The sequence below is a fragment of the Oncorhynchus mykiss genome, chromosome 9 (assembly GCF_057628025.1).
Source record: "Oncorhynchus mykiss isolate SJ-2025 chromosome 9, ASM5762802v1, whole genome shotgun sequence".
Classification (NCBI taxonomy): domain Eukaryota; kingdom Metazoa; phylum Chordata; class Actinopteri; order Salmoniformes; family Salmonidae; genus Oncorhynchus; species Oncorhynchus mykiss.
Window position 1 is genome coordinate 71,983,346 of NC_143030.1, and position 12,752 is coordinate 71,996,097.

General features: G+C 42.0%; 1 protein-coding gene across 2 annotated transcripts in view; it reads right to left on the reverse strand.

Moving 5' to 3' along the window:
- Positions 1 to 544: 544 nt before the first annotated feature.
- LOC110532714 (histone lysine demethylase PHF8) overlaps positions 545 to 12,752 on the reverse strand; it is a 32,072-nt gene continuing 19,864 nt past the window's right edge. For both annotated transcript variants that reach the window (XM_021616814.3, XM_090185300.1), the window contains 6 exons: positions 11,640 to 11,847; positions 11,005 to 11,351; positions 5,181 to 5,261; positions 4,920 to 5,029; positions 4,170 to 4,530; positions 545 to 3,956 (listed from right to left, as the gene is read on the reverse strand). In XM_021616814.3, the coding sequence (XP_021472489.3) occupies positions 3,868 to 3,956; positions 4,170 to 4,530; positions 4,920 to 5,029; positions 5,181 to 5,261; positions 11,005 to 11,351; positions 11,640 to 11,847 (1,196 nt within the window). In that variant the 3' untranslated portion in view covers positions 545 to 3,867. The remainder of the gene's footprint in view (positions 3,957 to 4,169; positions 4,531 to 4,919; positions 5,030 to 5,180; positions 5,262 to 11,004; positions 11,352 to 11,639; positions 11,848 to 12,752) is intronic.

Below are 12,752 nucleotides of genomic sequence, written 5' to 3' on the forward strand. Positions count from 1 at the left end.
GCACACTTGGTGAATATGAGCCGAGCAGCCCTCGGGTTGCCAACTTGAGACCGGTCTTAGAAACAATTCCTCAATAATTATGAAATGAGTCTGACAATCACATGGAAACATACGACTGAGCTTTGAAAGTATATGATTTAATTCCGCATAATATGAAAAGTCAAGCTCTCTGAAAACCAGATGGATAATCACCTGATTTAAAATGTTAGTACATGGAATACAAATGCTATTGAAATCATTCTCAAATGTGATTGAGATTGTGATATTATTCTACAGCTTGTGTGAATGTAATTATCACCATTACCTAATAAGCACAATATAGATACACAATAAAACCCTGAGAGAAATTGTGTTCCACACTTTAATAAACCATCGCAATAGAAAATCGCAAAGGCTCAGTTATATACTTATTTTAAAAAATTATCAAAAATCAAAATGCCTTCCTTGCAATGATAAAGGATAAGGGATGGTGCAGAAACACCCTCTGAAAGTCCTTGGTAGAAATGCTATAGGAAGAGGAAAGAAATGTACGTCCAAATACATGTAAAGTATTGGTGTGTTTAATACAATGCAAAATGTTCCTTGTTTTAATATCATTACAATAATAGCAGTCAGAACCATTCATCTTGAACATACAGTTGAGATTGATGTGCGTTTCAGTGTCGCCACCATCTGTCCAGCTATGAAGCTTTTAAACTGGTAGAAGACAGATCTGAGTTGAAACACTATTTCTAATGTTTCAAATACTTTGTAAGCGTTTGCTTCAGCCTGCCTGGAGTGCCAGGTCTGGTGGGAAGGGTTTGGGACTTCTATTGGTTTCACTGCAACAGGCAAGCTCAATCGAGCACAGCTAAAGTATTTTGAATGATTTCAAATAGTGTTTTAACCCAGGTATGGTTTAAGACAGGGGTCAACTGCAGAGAAAAGAGTAGTAAAACAATGTAACAGTACTGGCCCAATAAAAAGGTTGTACTATTTGGTCTTGTATACTCCGGTTGTACAAATGATGTACAACACATTTCACACAACTGTTGTGGTACAACAAAGTTTTTTTTTAGCACAAAAATTATTACAGAAGTGATGTGGAGAAACTTTGTACAGACAAACTCTGTAGTATATCACACAACCATTCTGTTAAAATGCGTACATCAGTAGTACAACATGAGTGAGTACAGGGCCTTTTTGGTACTGGTGAACAACTGCAGGCCACACAAATAATAAGAAAAGGGAAGTATATCTCCTCCAGGTCAATGCTTTTCACATCTAACAGATACATTGACAAGAGTAAATATTATTAATACTAAATGATAACATAAGGGAAACAGATAAAACAATAAGAGCAGAGCTACTGAGAACAAACTTCATTATAAACTGGGTGGTTCCAGCCCTAAATGCAGATTGGCTGAAAGCCAAGATATATCAGACTATACCACAGGTATGACAAAAAAATAACTTTTTACTGTTCTAATTACATTGGTAACCTGTTTATAATAGCAATAAGGCACCTCAGGCATTTATGGTATATGGCCAATATACCACGGCTAAGGGCTGTGTCCAGGCACTCCGCGTTGCGTCGTGCGTAAGAACGGCCCTTAGTCGTGGTATATTGGCCATATACACCCCCCCCCGAGGTGCCTTACTGCCATTATAAATTGGGTGGTTCGAGTCCTGAATGTTGATTGGCTGACAGCCATGGTATATCAGACTGTATACCACAGGTATGGCAAAACATGTATTTTTAGTGCTCTAATTACATTGGTAACCAGTTTATAATAGCAATAAGGCACCTTGTGGGTTTGTAGTATATGACCTATATACCGCGGCTACTCCACGTCGCGTCATGCTTAAGAACAGCCCTTTGCAGTGGTATATTGGCCATATACAACACCCCCTCGGGCCTTACTGCTTAATTATAACACAACCAACTAAACAGAATGACAATTATTACTGCATTCAAATAAAAAAACAATACTTTAGACTATTGCATACAGTTCTCCAAATGACATTTATTTTATACAAGGTATGTTAAGAAATACTTCCTTTGAACTATATAAAAACAAAACTCCAACAATTATGTACATTTCGGAATCATTATCAAATCCATAGCTTCCCGACTTCAATATCCTTAGATAAAACTACAACTCTGCATGTCTAAATGTGTAGCACGTTCTTTAAATAAAACACATTCTACGTCTCCGTCCCAAACAGCACCCTATTCCTGAAATCGTATGCTACTCAAATGGGCCCTGGTCAAAAATTGTGCACTAGAGAATAGGGAACCATTTGGGATGCATTCTACAACTGCTGGCTCAAGTGTATAATACTAAAGACTTGAATAGAAACCATGGTGGATTGGAAAATGATTAGGAACCAGACTGTTCATGTCATTACAGTACTAATGGACCGGATGGCGATATCAATTCAAAAATAAACACATCTAAAAACACAACTTCATCCAGATGTGAGTTACATATAACCCAGGTACCAATCTGTTAAATGAATAGAATCAAACACACAAGTGAAAACTCTGACAGGTTTCACATAATTAAAAATGTCCAATGTTGCTGTTATCTCAATATAAAATATTTTCTGGGAAACAATTAATTACCCCATGGTGCTTTTTTTTGGTATTATTATTATTATTTTTTTTAAAAAGGTACAAAAATAAGTTTTTTTTTTATAGCAAAAGAGCAATTTCTCAAGTAACAATTTTGCTGGGACTGTCTGGGAGTGGTCTGAGTGGGGAGGGGAAAACCGAAAACGAGCTGTTATTGTCAGTGGTTTGGAACTCTTTCTTATTGGTCTATTAACTAATTTAGCCACCAGGCAGACCAATACTCCATCCGACTAAAACAGGCTGAAATTCCAGGTGGACTTTTCAAACAGCTTGTACACTAAAAGGGAATAATCATAATTCTCACAATATTATTCCAACCTCAGTGTGAAAATGTATATAAAAACACAGAATAAAAATACATTTTTGACTGCACTGAGCCTTTAAAAAGGTTTGGTTGCTATGTACATGGGAAAAGAAAAACCCAGGTGGTGAATAAAAGGAATAACCTAGATTAGTCAAATAAATACAAAAGATGGCGTGAACTTGAGGTGTTGAAAGTGAGGTGAGAACATGGATGACAACACAGAACTGGAAAGGCAAGCATTCCTACTACCACAAAATAAATATAAAAGCTATTTGAAAATAAATAATCCCAAACTAAAAACAAACTCAAAATCCCATTTGACTGAATTGTCAGGAAATGCATTATTTCCCATTTAAAACATTCACCCCGTTGCCTTCAATCATGCGCGCTTGTGCACATTAAAAGGAGACCCACGTCAAAGGAAGAATGGGTCATATAACTTATCAACTAAAATAGATTTCAGACATTTTTCATTGCCAATTTGACGAATACATGATTCCTGCATGTAAGTTAAATGGTTTGATTGATGATTAGACAGATCAATGAATTGACCCTATATGTTTTCCATTGATCTGAGCAGGGCATGACCAACTAAATGTTGAGATGCTTCTCAATATATTCATATGAAGGTATGAATAATCCCAAATGTGAAAGCAGAGTACCAAAGCAGAATGTGAATATTTCAGCGCTAGAAAAGCGCTATATAGATTCAAGCAATGATTAATTATTAAATGGGACTGGGAAGGGGTATAGGGTGGAACATGAGTGGATGACCGGTTTAGGTGAGGACACCAGATGAACAAAAGTTGAATTATAGAACAACAAAATAAACACACACAGTCTCTTAAAGCAGTCACGTCCTTTTAGTCCTCTTTAAAATTGCATCCATCTATCCTCCGAGAATCATTCCTAAAAATCTTTCTCCATCCACATCTCCAAAAGCATCTCACAGGAGAAGCTTCCCATTGCGGTGTATTTTCAGAATCTTTCCTAGTCTCTGTTTTGCTGTTGCAAGTCCTTTCTTTGGACGTTTCCCTGAGATGAAGGAAGGAGGAGGCAACGGGTAAGAAAATAGTTTGTCACATTTGTGAATGTCAATGTGCAGGGTCTTGCTCATTAGACACCAAATGGAAGAAAACAGACATACAGGGAGGACTATCATTTTCCATTGCAAAATGCTTTGAAACGTTTTCCGTTGCGTGCCCTAATGAACACAAGTCATGTCTATGTGCTGTGATGTGTACTTACCTCCACCAGCTCCAGCGCTGCCGGGGCTGGCTAGCCCAGCGGGGGAGGCTGCTTGGTAGGAGTAAGTGCTGCTGTTCTGGGGGGAGAGGGAGGGTCGTCTGGAGGTGAGGAACACCCCAGGAGCCATAGCAGCACTCCCTCTGGGGCCTCCAGGACCGAACGGGCCAGGGCCTGCCGTGTATTCATGGTCCAGTAGGCTGGCAGAGTAGCACTCCATCCTCCGCTCAGGGCTGAAGTCAGGGGTGGGAGGCTCCGGGGCCGGAGGGGGGGAGGGAGGAGACGGCTCAGCCCGAGGGGGCTGTGGTGGGGCAACAGGGCGGGGCTTTTTGGTGTATTTCCTCTTGGTGGGTTTCTGGATCTCCTGGATGAATAAACAAACAAAACAGTTGACACGCACTCAGCTTCCCTAGTTCCTTAGAGCATGGCATTTTGACATCTGACTCTCAATTGACAGTTGAGAGAAAACATGTCTTTGATGGTTGTCATATCTATTTGAATGCCTATAAGATTTTATAAAAAGGCACTACCGCCAACTGCCCTTCCTCTCTCAGAACTTTAACCTGTCCCAAACTGCCCTTCCTCTCTGAGAACATTAACTTGTCCCAAACTGCCCTTCCTCTCTGAGAACATTAACTTGTCCCAAACTGCCCGCAGAAGTGGAGAGGAGATACAGCAACACTTGGAGGACAATGTAATTTTTGTTTATTGCTAAAAGTAGATCCTCCTCCAACATATGTCCCCTCCTATCACCTGTTGTGCAAGTTTGGCAGCAGCTGCAGCGAGGCCAGTCTCTACAGACGCCACTCTGGCCCCATCCCTTACTGGGCGCTCCTGTTTGGGCAGGGTGGGGGTCACCCGGGCTGAGGGAACAGAAGATTTTAGTGGAATGAATCAAATCCCCCTACCAAATGGTTTCTAAAATGTTCAACTAAGTATCAACACATTTCCTTCGCTGATTTGGTGATGAAATACATCCACAGTCCAACATTCAGGGACTTCAGTAATGAGTACCTTTGGGGCTCCAAGGAGTGTCGCCCCAGTTCCTCTTCCTCTTGACCTGGTCCTCCTCATCAGACTCTAAGGACGGATAGACTAAAAACACAGACAGTCAAGGATAATGACTGACATCATTGGATCATTCACATTTAGTTAAGTATCCATAGTGCCCTGATTGGACCATGATTTAGACAAGCTAAGATGTTTGTGCGTTCGTTTTTAGCTCGCCCGGGAACCAGTTAGGCAGAGTGTGCATATTTGAGACTAGGGCTGTTGCGGTGACATATTACCGCCACACTGGCAGTCACGAGTCATGACCTCAGTCAAATTCCCTTTGACAGTTGGTCACGGTAATCCCATCCAAAACTGTACAAAGGAACGGTGTTGATGAGTAGCCTACCAAACTTGCTAATGGCCTGGTACTTGGCGCTCTATTGTCCCTCTAATCCAGCCTTTTTTAAGTATTGGTAGCGACCAGGGCCTCCCATCGGGCAAGATTAGGCAGCCGCCTGTGGCGGCACTTGAATTTGGGCTGCATTTTGACAATTGGCTGCCACCCACCGGCACCCCTGATCAGCTCCTACACCGCCGGCGGCACCCCAGACCAGTTCATAGCGTTGCTGCAGTTCCCGCCCCCACCTCATTCCACTTCTCCCGAAGTTCACTCCCACTATCCTTCGTAGCTATGGTGATGTGTGTTTATATGGGATTATCCAATTGTGAAACATTAATAAAAATAAATCTGCTAATTAAATTTTGTTTTTTATGTTTGTGTGTGATGAAGACGATTAGTGATTAGGCAATAGCCTAACCTAGCCTGTTAATGTTAGATAGCTACTACCTAGTGGATAGAATATTTGCTAAAAGTGAGCTATAGAGATTTGAAACAATTTGCTACCATGTTTAAGAAACTAATCAAGAAGCTAATATTAAAAAATAAATAAAATGAGAAGAGAAGAGGCACAATCTCTAAACCAAAGAAATTCCCTGGTGAAATCTATCAGTGTGCAGCATTGTCCATCAGCAGGTGTGGAGAATGACAAGCCTATGAGGCCAGGCCATTCATTCACCGAGATTCCCCTCCTTATCCCAATGTGTCCCAGCCTGCACGAACATATCCCGGCCACTCACTGGGATCTTGTGTTTTTGTCTGGGAGTCGGATTCAGCAGCAGCACCATCATCAGGGATGGGGAGCGGGTCCAATATAGTAGGGTCTTCACAGGGCAAAAAACATAAGATTCCAGAGAGTGGCCAAAATATATGAATGGATCTTTATGGGGTATGTTCGTGCAGGCTGGGTCACATCAGGATAAGGAGGGGAATTTCCCAAGATTAGAGGGGGAACTAAAGTTTTCGGTGGCCCACTTCAATAGGAGGATGGCGAACTGGGAGAGAGTGGAGACCATGGCTTGTCTATTCCAAGCAAAATGATGCAGCCTTTTGTTTTTGCTGAAAACTTATTTCACACGAGTGCAAATCTGCGCTGGTCAGGGATGGAAAAGGGACTGGAAGAATCTGTGCCACCTCAGTTCGCATGAGAAGTCACATGACCACCTAGATAGTTTCCAGAGGTGGAAGGAGCTGGAGATCAGGCTGGTGTCCAAGCAAACAGATGATTTGATTCCAGGACCATGGACAGCCACCCGAGAGAAAACATCGCTGAATACAATGCAACACCACAGCAGAGGAAAGAGACAAAATAAATAAATGCTGAAACTGATGGACAATCAAATTCGATGTGTAAATAAACAGAATTCGTTAAGGCTGGGTCACCGACAAAGCTTATTTTACACTATTCTCTGAAACTTCTATTTTCATTATCCACCTTTACTTTGAGACTTCTTCAGCCAACATGTTTTCCCCCAATCAACACACCACAACTGCATGTGTGTCTCGCCTAGCGCGGCAGAAGGTACAGGGCCGGCCCTTGTCACGACCCTGTTAATGATGGGTCGCGACCTGTCAGCGTAAATGCATCAATTACTGGAATTTATTTGGCCAAGTGCAACTGCGCTCTCGGTTTAGGGCGCTCTCTGCTTAGCAGCGGTCTCTGCTCAGCTTGGCAGCTGGGAGATGCCCGGGTGCCTTGCGGTTTACTGGATATTTTTAATGCAGTTTTCTTGAAGAGCACTCCGCGACACACTATGAGGTGCTGTCGTTCAGCAACAGATGATGCGTTATCAGCCACTGATTTGTCATTCTCACTCACCACTGTAATCAAATGTACTAATGCTAGCCACAAATTATGACTGAGCCCAATCGTCAATGAAACGCAAATACAGCTATGAGTTTCTTTCATACAAACTTTGATAAATAAGGAGCGCCCACAATATTCTAGCGACCCGCACAGAGAGCTGTGTGTTATGCTGTTAGTTGGTTGTGTTGTATTTACCAGTACCCAGTGTTAGCGGTGTCCGGCCCGCCAATCAACCTGCCATCTACCAATCACAGGAATGGTGGTTGACGCATCCTGGTGATTGATAGAGTGGCGTGTGTGTGTGTGTGTGAGGCTAAATGGAATCAAGTCCCTGCAGCAATGTTCCAACATCTAGTGGAAATCCTTCCCAGAAGAGTGGAGGCTGTTATAGCAGCAAAGGGGAGACCAACTCCATATTAATGCCCATAATTTTGGAAGGAGGAGATGTTTGACAAGCAGGTGTCCACATACTTTCGGTAATGTCGTGAGTGAGTGCAAGAGTGTGTGTGTGTGTGTGTGTGTGTGTGTATGTATATATACAGTGCCTTGCGAAAGTATTCGGCCCCCTTGAACTTTGCAACCTTTTGCCACATTTCAGGCTTCAAACATAAAGATATAAAACTATTTTTTTGTGAAGAATCAACAAGTGGGACACAATCATGAAGTGGAACGACATTTATTGGATATTTCAAACTTTTTTAACAAATCAAAAACTGAAAAATTGGGCGTGCAAGATTATTCAGCCCCTTTACTTTCAGTGCAGCAAACTCTCTCCAGAAGTTCAGTGAGGATCTCTGAATGATCCAATGTTGACCTAAATGACTAATGATGATAAATACAATCCACCTGTGTGTAATCAAGTCTCCGTATAAATGCACCTGCACCTGTGATAGTCTCAGAGGTCCGTTAAAAGCGCAGAGAGCATCATGAAGAACAAGGAACACACCAGGCAGGTCCGAGATACTGTTGTGAAGAAGTTTAAAGCCGGATTTGGATACAAAAAGATTTCCCAAGCTTTAAACATCCCAAGGAGCACTGTGCAAGCGATAATATTGAAATGGAAGGAGTATCAGACCACTGCAAATCTACCAAGACCTGGCCGTCCCTCTAAACTTTCAGCTCATACAAGGAGAAGACTGATCAGAGATGCAGCCAAGAGGCCCATGATCACTCTGGATGAACTGCAAAGATCTACAGCTGAGGTGGGAGACTCTGTCCATAGGACAACAATCAGTCGTATATTGCACAAATCTGGCCTTTATGGAAGAGTGGCAAGAAGAAAGCCATTTCTTAAAGATATCCATAAAAAATGTCTTAAAGTTTGCCACAAGCCACCTGGGAGACACACCAAACATGTGGAAGAAGGTGCTCTGGTCAGATGAAACCAAAATTGAACTTTTTGGCAACAATGCAAAACGTTATGTTTGGCGTAAAAGCAACACAGCTGAACACCCCATCCCCACTGTCAAACATGGTGGTGGCAGCATCATGGTTTGGACCTGCTATTCTTCAGCAGGGACAGGGAAGATGGTTAAAATTGATGGGAATATGGATGGAGCCAAATACAGGACAATTCTGGAAGAAAACCTGATGAGTCTGCAAAAGACCTGAGACTGGGAAAGAGATTTGTCTTCCAACAAGACAATGATCCAAAACATAAAGCAAAATCTACAATGGAATGGTTCAAAAATAAACATATCCAGGTGTTAGAATGGCCAAGTCAAAGTCCAGACCTGAATCCAATCGAGAATCTGTGGAAAGAACTGAAAACTGCTGTTCACAAATGCTCTCCATCCAACCTCTCGATGTGCAAAACTGATAGAGACATACCCCAAGCGACTTACAGCTGTAATCGCAGCAAAAGGTGGCGCTACAAAGTATTAACTTAAGGGGGCTGAATAATTTTGCACGCCCAATTTTTCAGTTTTTGATTTGTTAAAAAAGTTTGAAATATCCAATAAATGTCGTTCCACTTCATGATTGTGTCCCACTTGTTGATTCTTCACAAAAAAATACAGTTTTATATCTTTGTTTGAAGCCTGAAATGTGGCTAAAGGTCGCAAAGTTCAAGGGGGCCGAATACTTTCACAAGGCACTGTGTGTGTGTGTGTGTGTGTGTGTATATATAACAGCTTGGAAAATTCCAGAAAATTATGTCATGGCTTCAGAGTTATATATAAGTATATTGTTGAGTTGTGACTGTCAGTGAAAAACCGAGACCCAGCCAGGCATATTGCAATATATATATATTTTTTTAAATACAAATTGTGGTAACATTTTTGGAAAGCAAATGGCTATTGCTATAAAGAGATGGCAATGAAAAGACTCCAATCTGTCTTTTAGATATCAACATGCTCAACTTGAGCAAACAGTAGCCTATCTTACTGGCACTAGCGGAGAACATGGGCCATATCCCTGGTGAGTGTGCAAATTCACTGTCTCTCATTGGGTCAGTACCACGTTTGTTTTTGACAATCATTTCCTCCTCCAGGTTAGATGGACGTCATATTGTATGAAGGCCGATTACATGGATCAGACAACATCATTTTTATTGATCTGTTCGTCAGTCAGCAAAGTAGCTTACCTTAAAATGTCTGTCCTATTAAAAAAAAAGATTGTGCTAATGTCTTCAGACATAAAGTATAGGGGAATTGCATGAAATGTGTTTCTAACATTTCCCTGTGGAAAGAAAAGGAGAAATGTATCTGATATAGCCTAGCCTACTTTAAGCCACTATTCGCTGCATTGAACAGCGGCCTCTTTTACCAACATTGATTGAGTTATATTACTAGTGTAAATGATGACTATCAAATTGAATCACATTAGGAATAGAAGCTCACTCACATAAGTTTGCAAATGTGATGATGCACGGAATGCTTTATTATAAAAAGGTACATTTTTAATGGTGAAAATAAGCTTCCCCAAACTTGAAATCCACAAGCCGCTTATGCACTGGAGGCTCGGAGCAGGCAGAGGGAGACCCAAACCCTTATCTGGCACTAGACTCGCTTCTTGCTAGTTATTTATCATCATCATCATCCCATCTGATTACATAGTTGGCCTACCCGTCTTGACTGAATCAACCTGAGAGAAACTAGGCTAATAAAGGCTAGCCATAACGTTGTGCTTCTCACCGTCCTACAGTTGGGCCTACACACAACAACTCCGTTAATTTCAGAACCAGAATAGGAGGCTACCTTTTCTTTCTCATTTAAATCCTGTCATTTTAATTCCATCTTCAATTGATTAGATATCACCTTAATTACTTACCACAAAAGCAGAAGAGGAGAGTCTCTCTCTCTCCCTCCCAAATAATGGATATTATTGTGATGGTGTTGGCTATATTAAAATTATATTTATTCCATTTAAAAAAAAATTGAGTTATTCCAAAGGCGTGGAAGCCTGGAGAACGTAAACATGTTAATTAACAGTCAATTACTGTGAGACCGGCAGTCATTTGCAAGAAAATGACCAGCTGACAAAATGTTATGACCACCACAGCCCTATTTGAAACCATTCCAAAATGAATGGCCCCAGGGCGAGGGCAGCAGTGCTCCTTCCTCCTATGACTTGCCTGGTTAATAGTAGTACATTATATAGGGACTAGGGTGTCATATGGACGCACACAGCCTATGACTCACCATACTCTGCGTCTTTAAAACAGGTGCCAAGAGTCTCCTGCTCATCTGTGCTCTCCTCATCACTAAGGTGACGGACCGGCCGCTTGACAGGCCGCTTCCCGGGGCGCTGGAACGTTGTCTTCTCTTTAGAGGCACTTCCTGTTCTGCTCTTATTGTCTCCGGTCACCCACACGGCTCTCCCTCCTTTCTCTTTGACTAATCCCAGTCCCTCAGACAGCCCTCCAGAGACAGAGAGAGGGGAGGAAGAGGAGGATGACAAAGAAGAGGAGGAAGAGGAAGGAGGGTTGGCCATGGAGAGCATGCCCTGAATGGCTTCTCGTGTGCTGGGAGAGGCTGGCGCTTCCTCACTGGAGGGTGTATATAGAGATAGAGAGAGATAGATAGATAGATAGGAGAGAGAAGTAGTTTGAGTAAGAATTCAAATTAGATCTGTTGCAAAAACTTTGATTACGCAAGTCGTCCAAGCTTCTCGGTAATGTTAATGGAAGTAAAGAGTAACACATTCATCTTCCACATTTCGTTGGCTCCATTATCCACTTGACTTCCGAAAGCAAAAAATAAAAATACATGATAGTCTGAAACAAAATGTATTCAGAGTGCTGATTAAGTGTCTGGAATTGCGATGCAGGTCCTACCTGAGAGCAGAGTCCAGCCCTGCCACCTGTTTGCTGGCTTTCAGCAGGTCCAGGATGCCCCCGGCTCCACCCTTCACTCCATGGACAGTCATGGTCTCCTCCTCATCTGTAGTGTAGTCCTCTTCAATGTCGAAGTCAACCTCTCCGGGTTCCCTGATGCGATGGGGGTCAGAGCAAGGCTTGGCCCTTGGTAGCTTCCGGGGGAGACCTGAGGGGACAAGGGTTGTTAATGTTAATTTTGTTGCCAAGTGTGCCCTGATGGAATACGATCTAGGCCAGGGGTCTCCAACCTTTTCTTGCACAAGAGCTACTTTTAAAAAATAAACATGTCCCAAGCTACTTCATATATATAGCTTTCAAATAGGCACATTCTTCTCATGTATACAAATTACCTGGGGATGAGTAGAAGAGATGTGTTTTCTGTCAATATACCTGGTAAAATAATGGTTAATAAACAGTATTTGGCATGACAGGCCCCATAAAAATTATATTTAGTATTTTCATGAAAATGGATGTTGAAGACCATTCGATTTTGTGTGTAATTCCATTTTAATTGCACATCTAGCAAGAGAGGAAGGTGTCGGTCTAGCGATGTTTCTGCTATGAGGCGTACTGCTGCAACAAGTCATGGCAGAGTTTGTAAAACAATGGCCAATAATCTTTGTTAGTTCAGTCAGGTAAGCCAGCTTTGCAGATAACATTGTAAAATAGTTTGTCTAGCCACCAGACTGTTCATCATTGGCACCATTAACTGGTACATACAGAGTGATAAACAGACAATATTGCTGGAAATGTATTTGGAAAGGGAAAGAAAGAGGGTCAGTTGTACAACAATGCATTCAACTGAAATGTGTCTCCTGCATTTAACCCAGCCCGGAGAACAGTGGGTTAACTGCCTTGCTCAGGTGCAGAATGACAGATGTTTACCTTGTCAGCTTGGGAACTCGATCCAGCAACCTTTCGGTTACTTGCCCAACACGCCTACCTGCCGCCTCAGATAATGTGTAACGTTTGGCTAACCAGGGGTGGCATAATGACACTGTGGCTTTGATTGAATAGCAGCAGGGAGCTTTATGTTTATCACAGTTAATGATGGAACACATGAAAAAATAG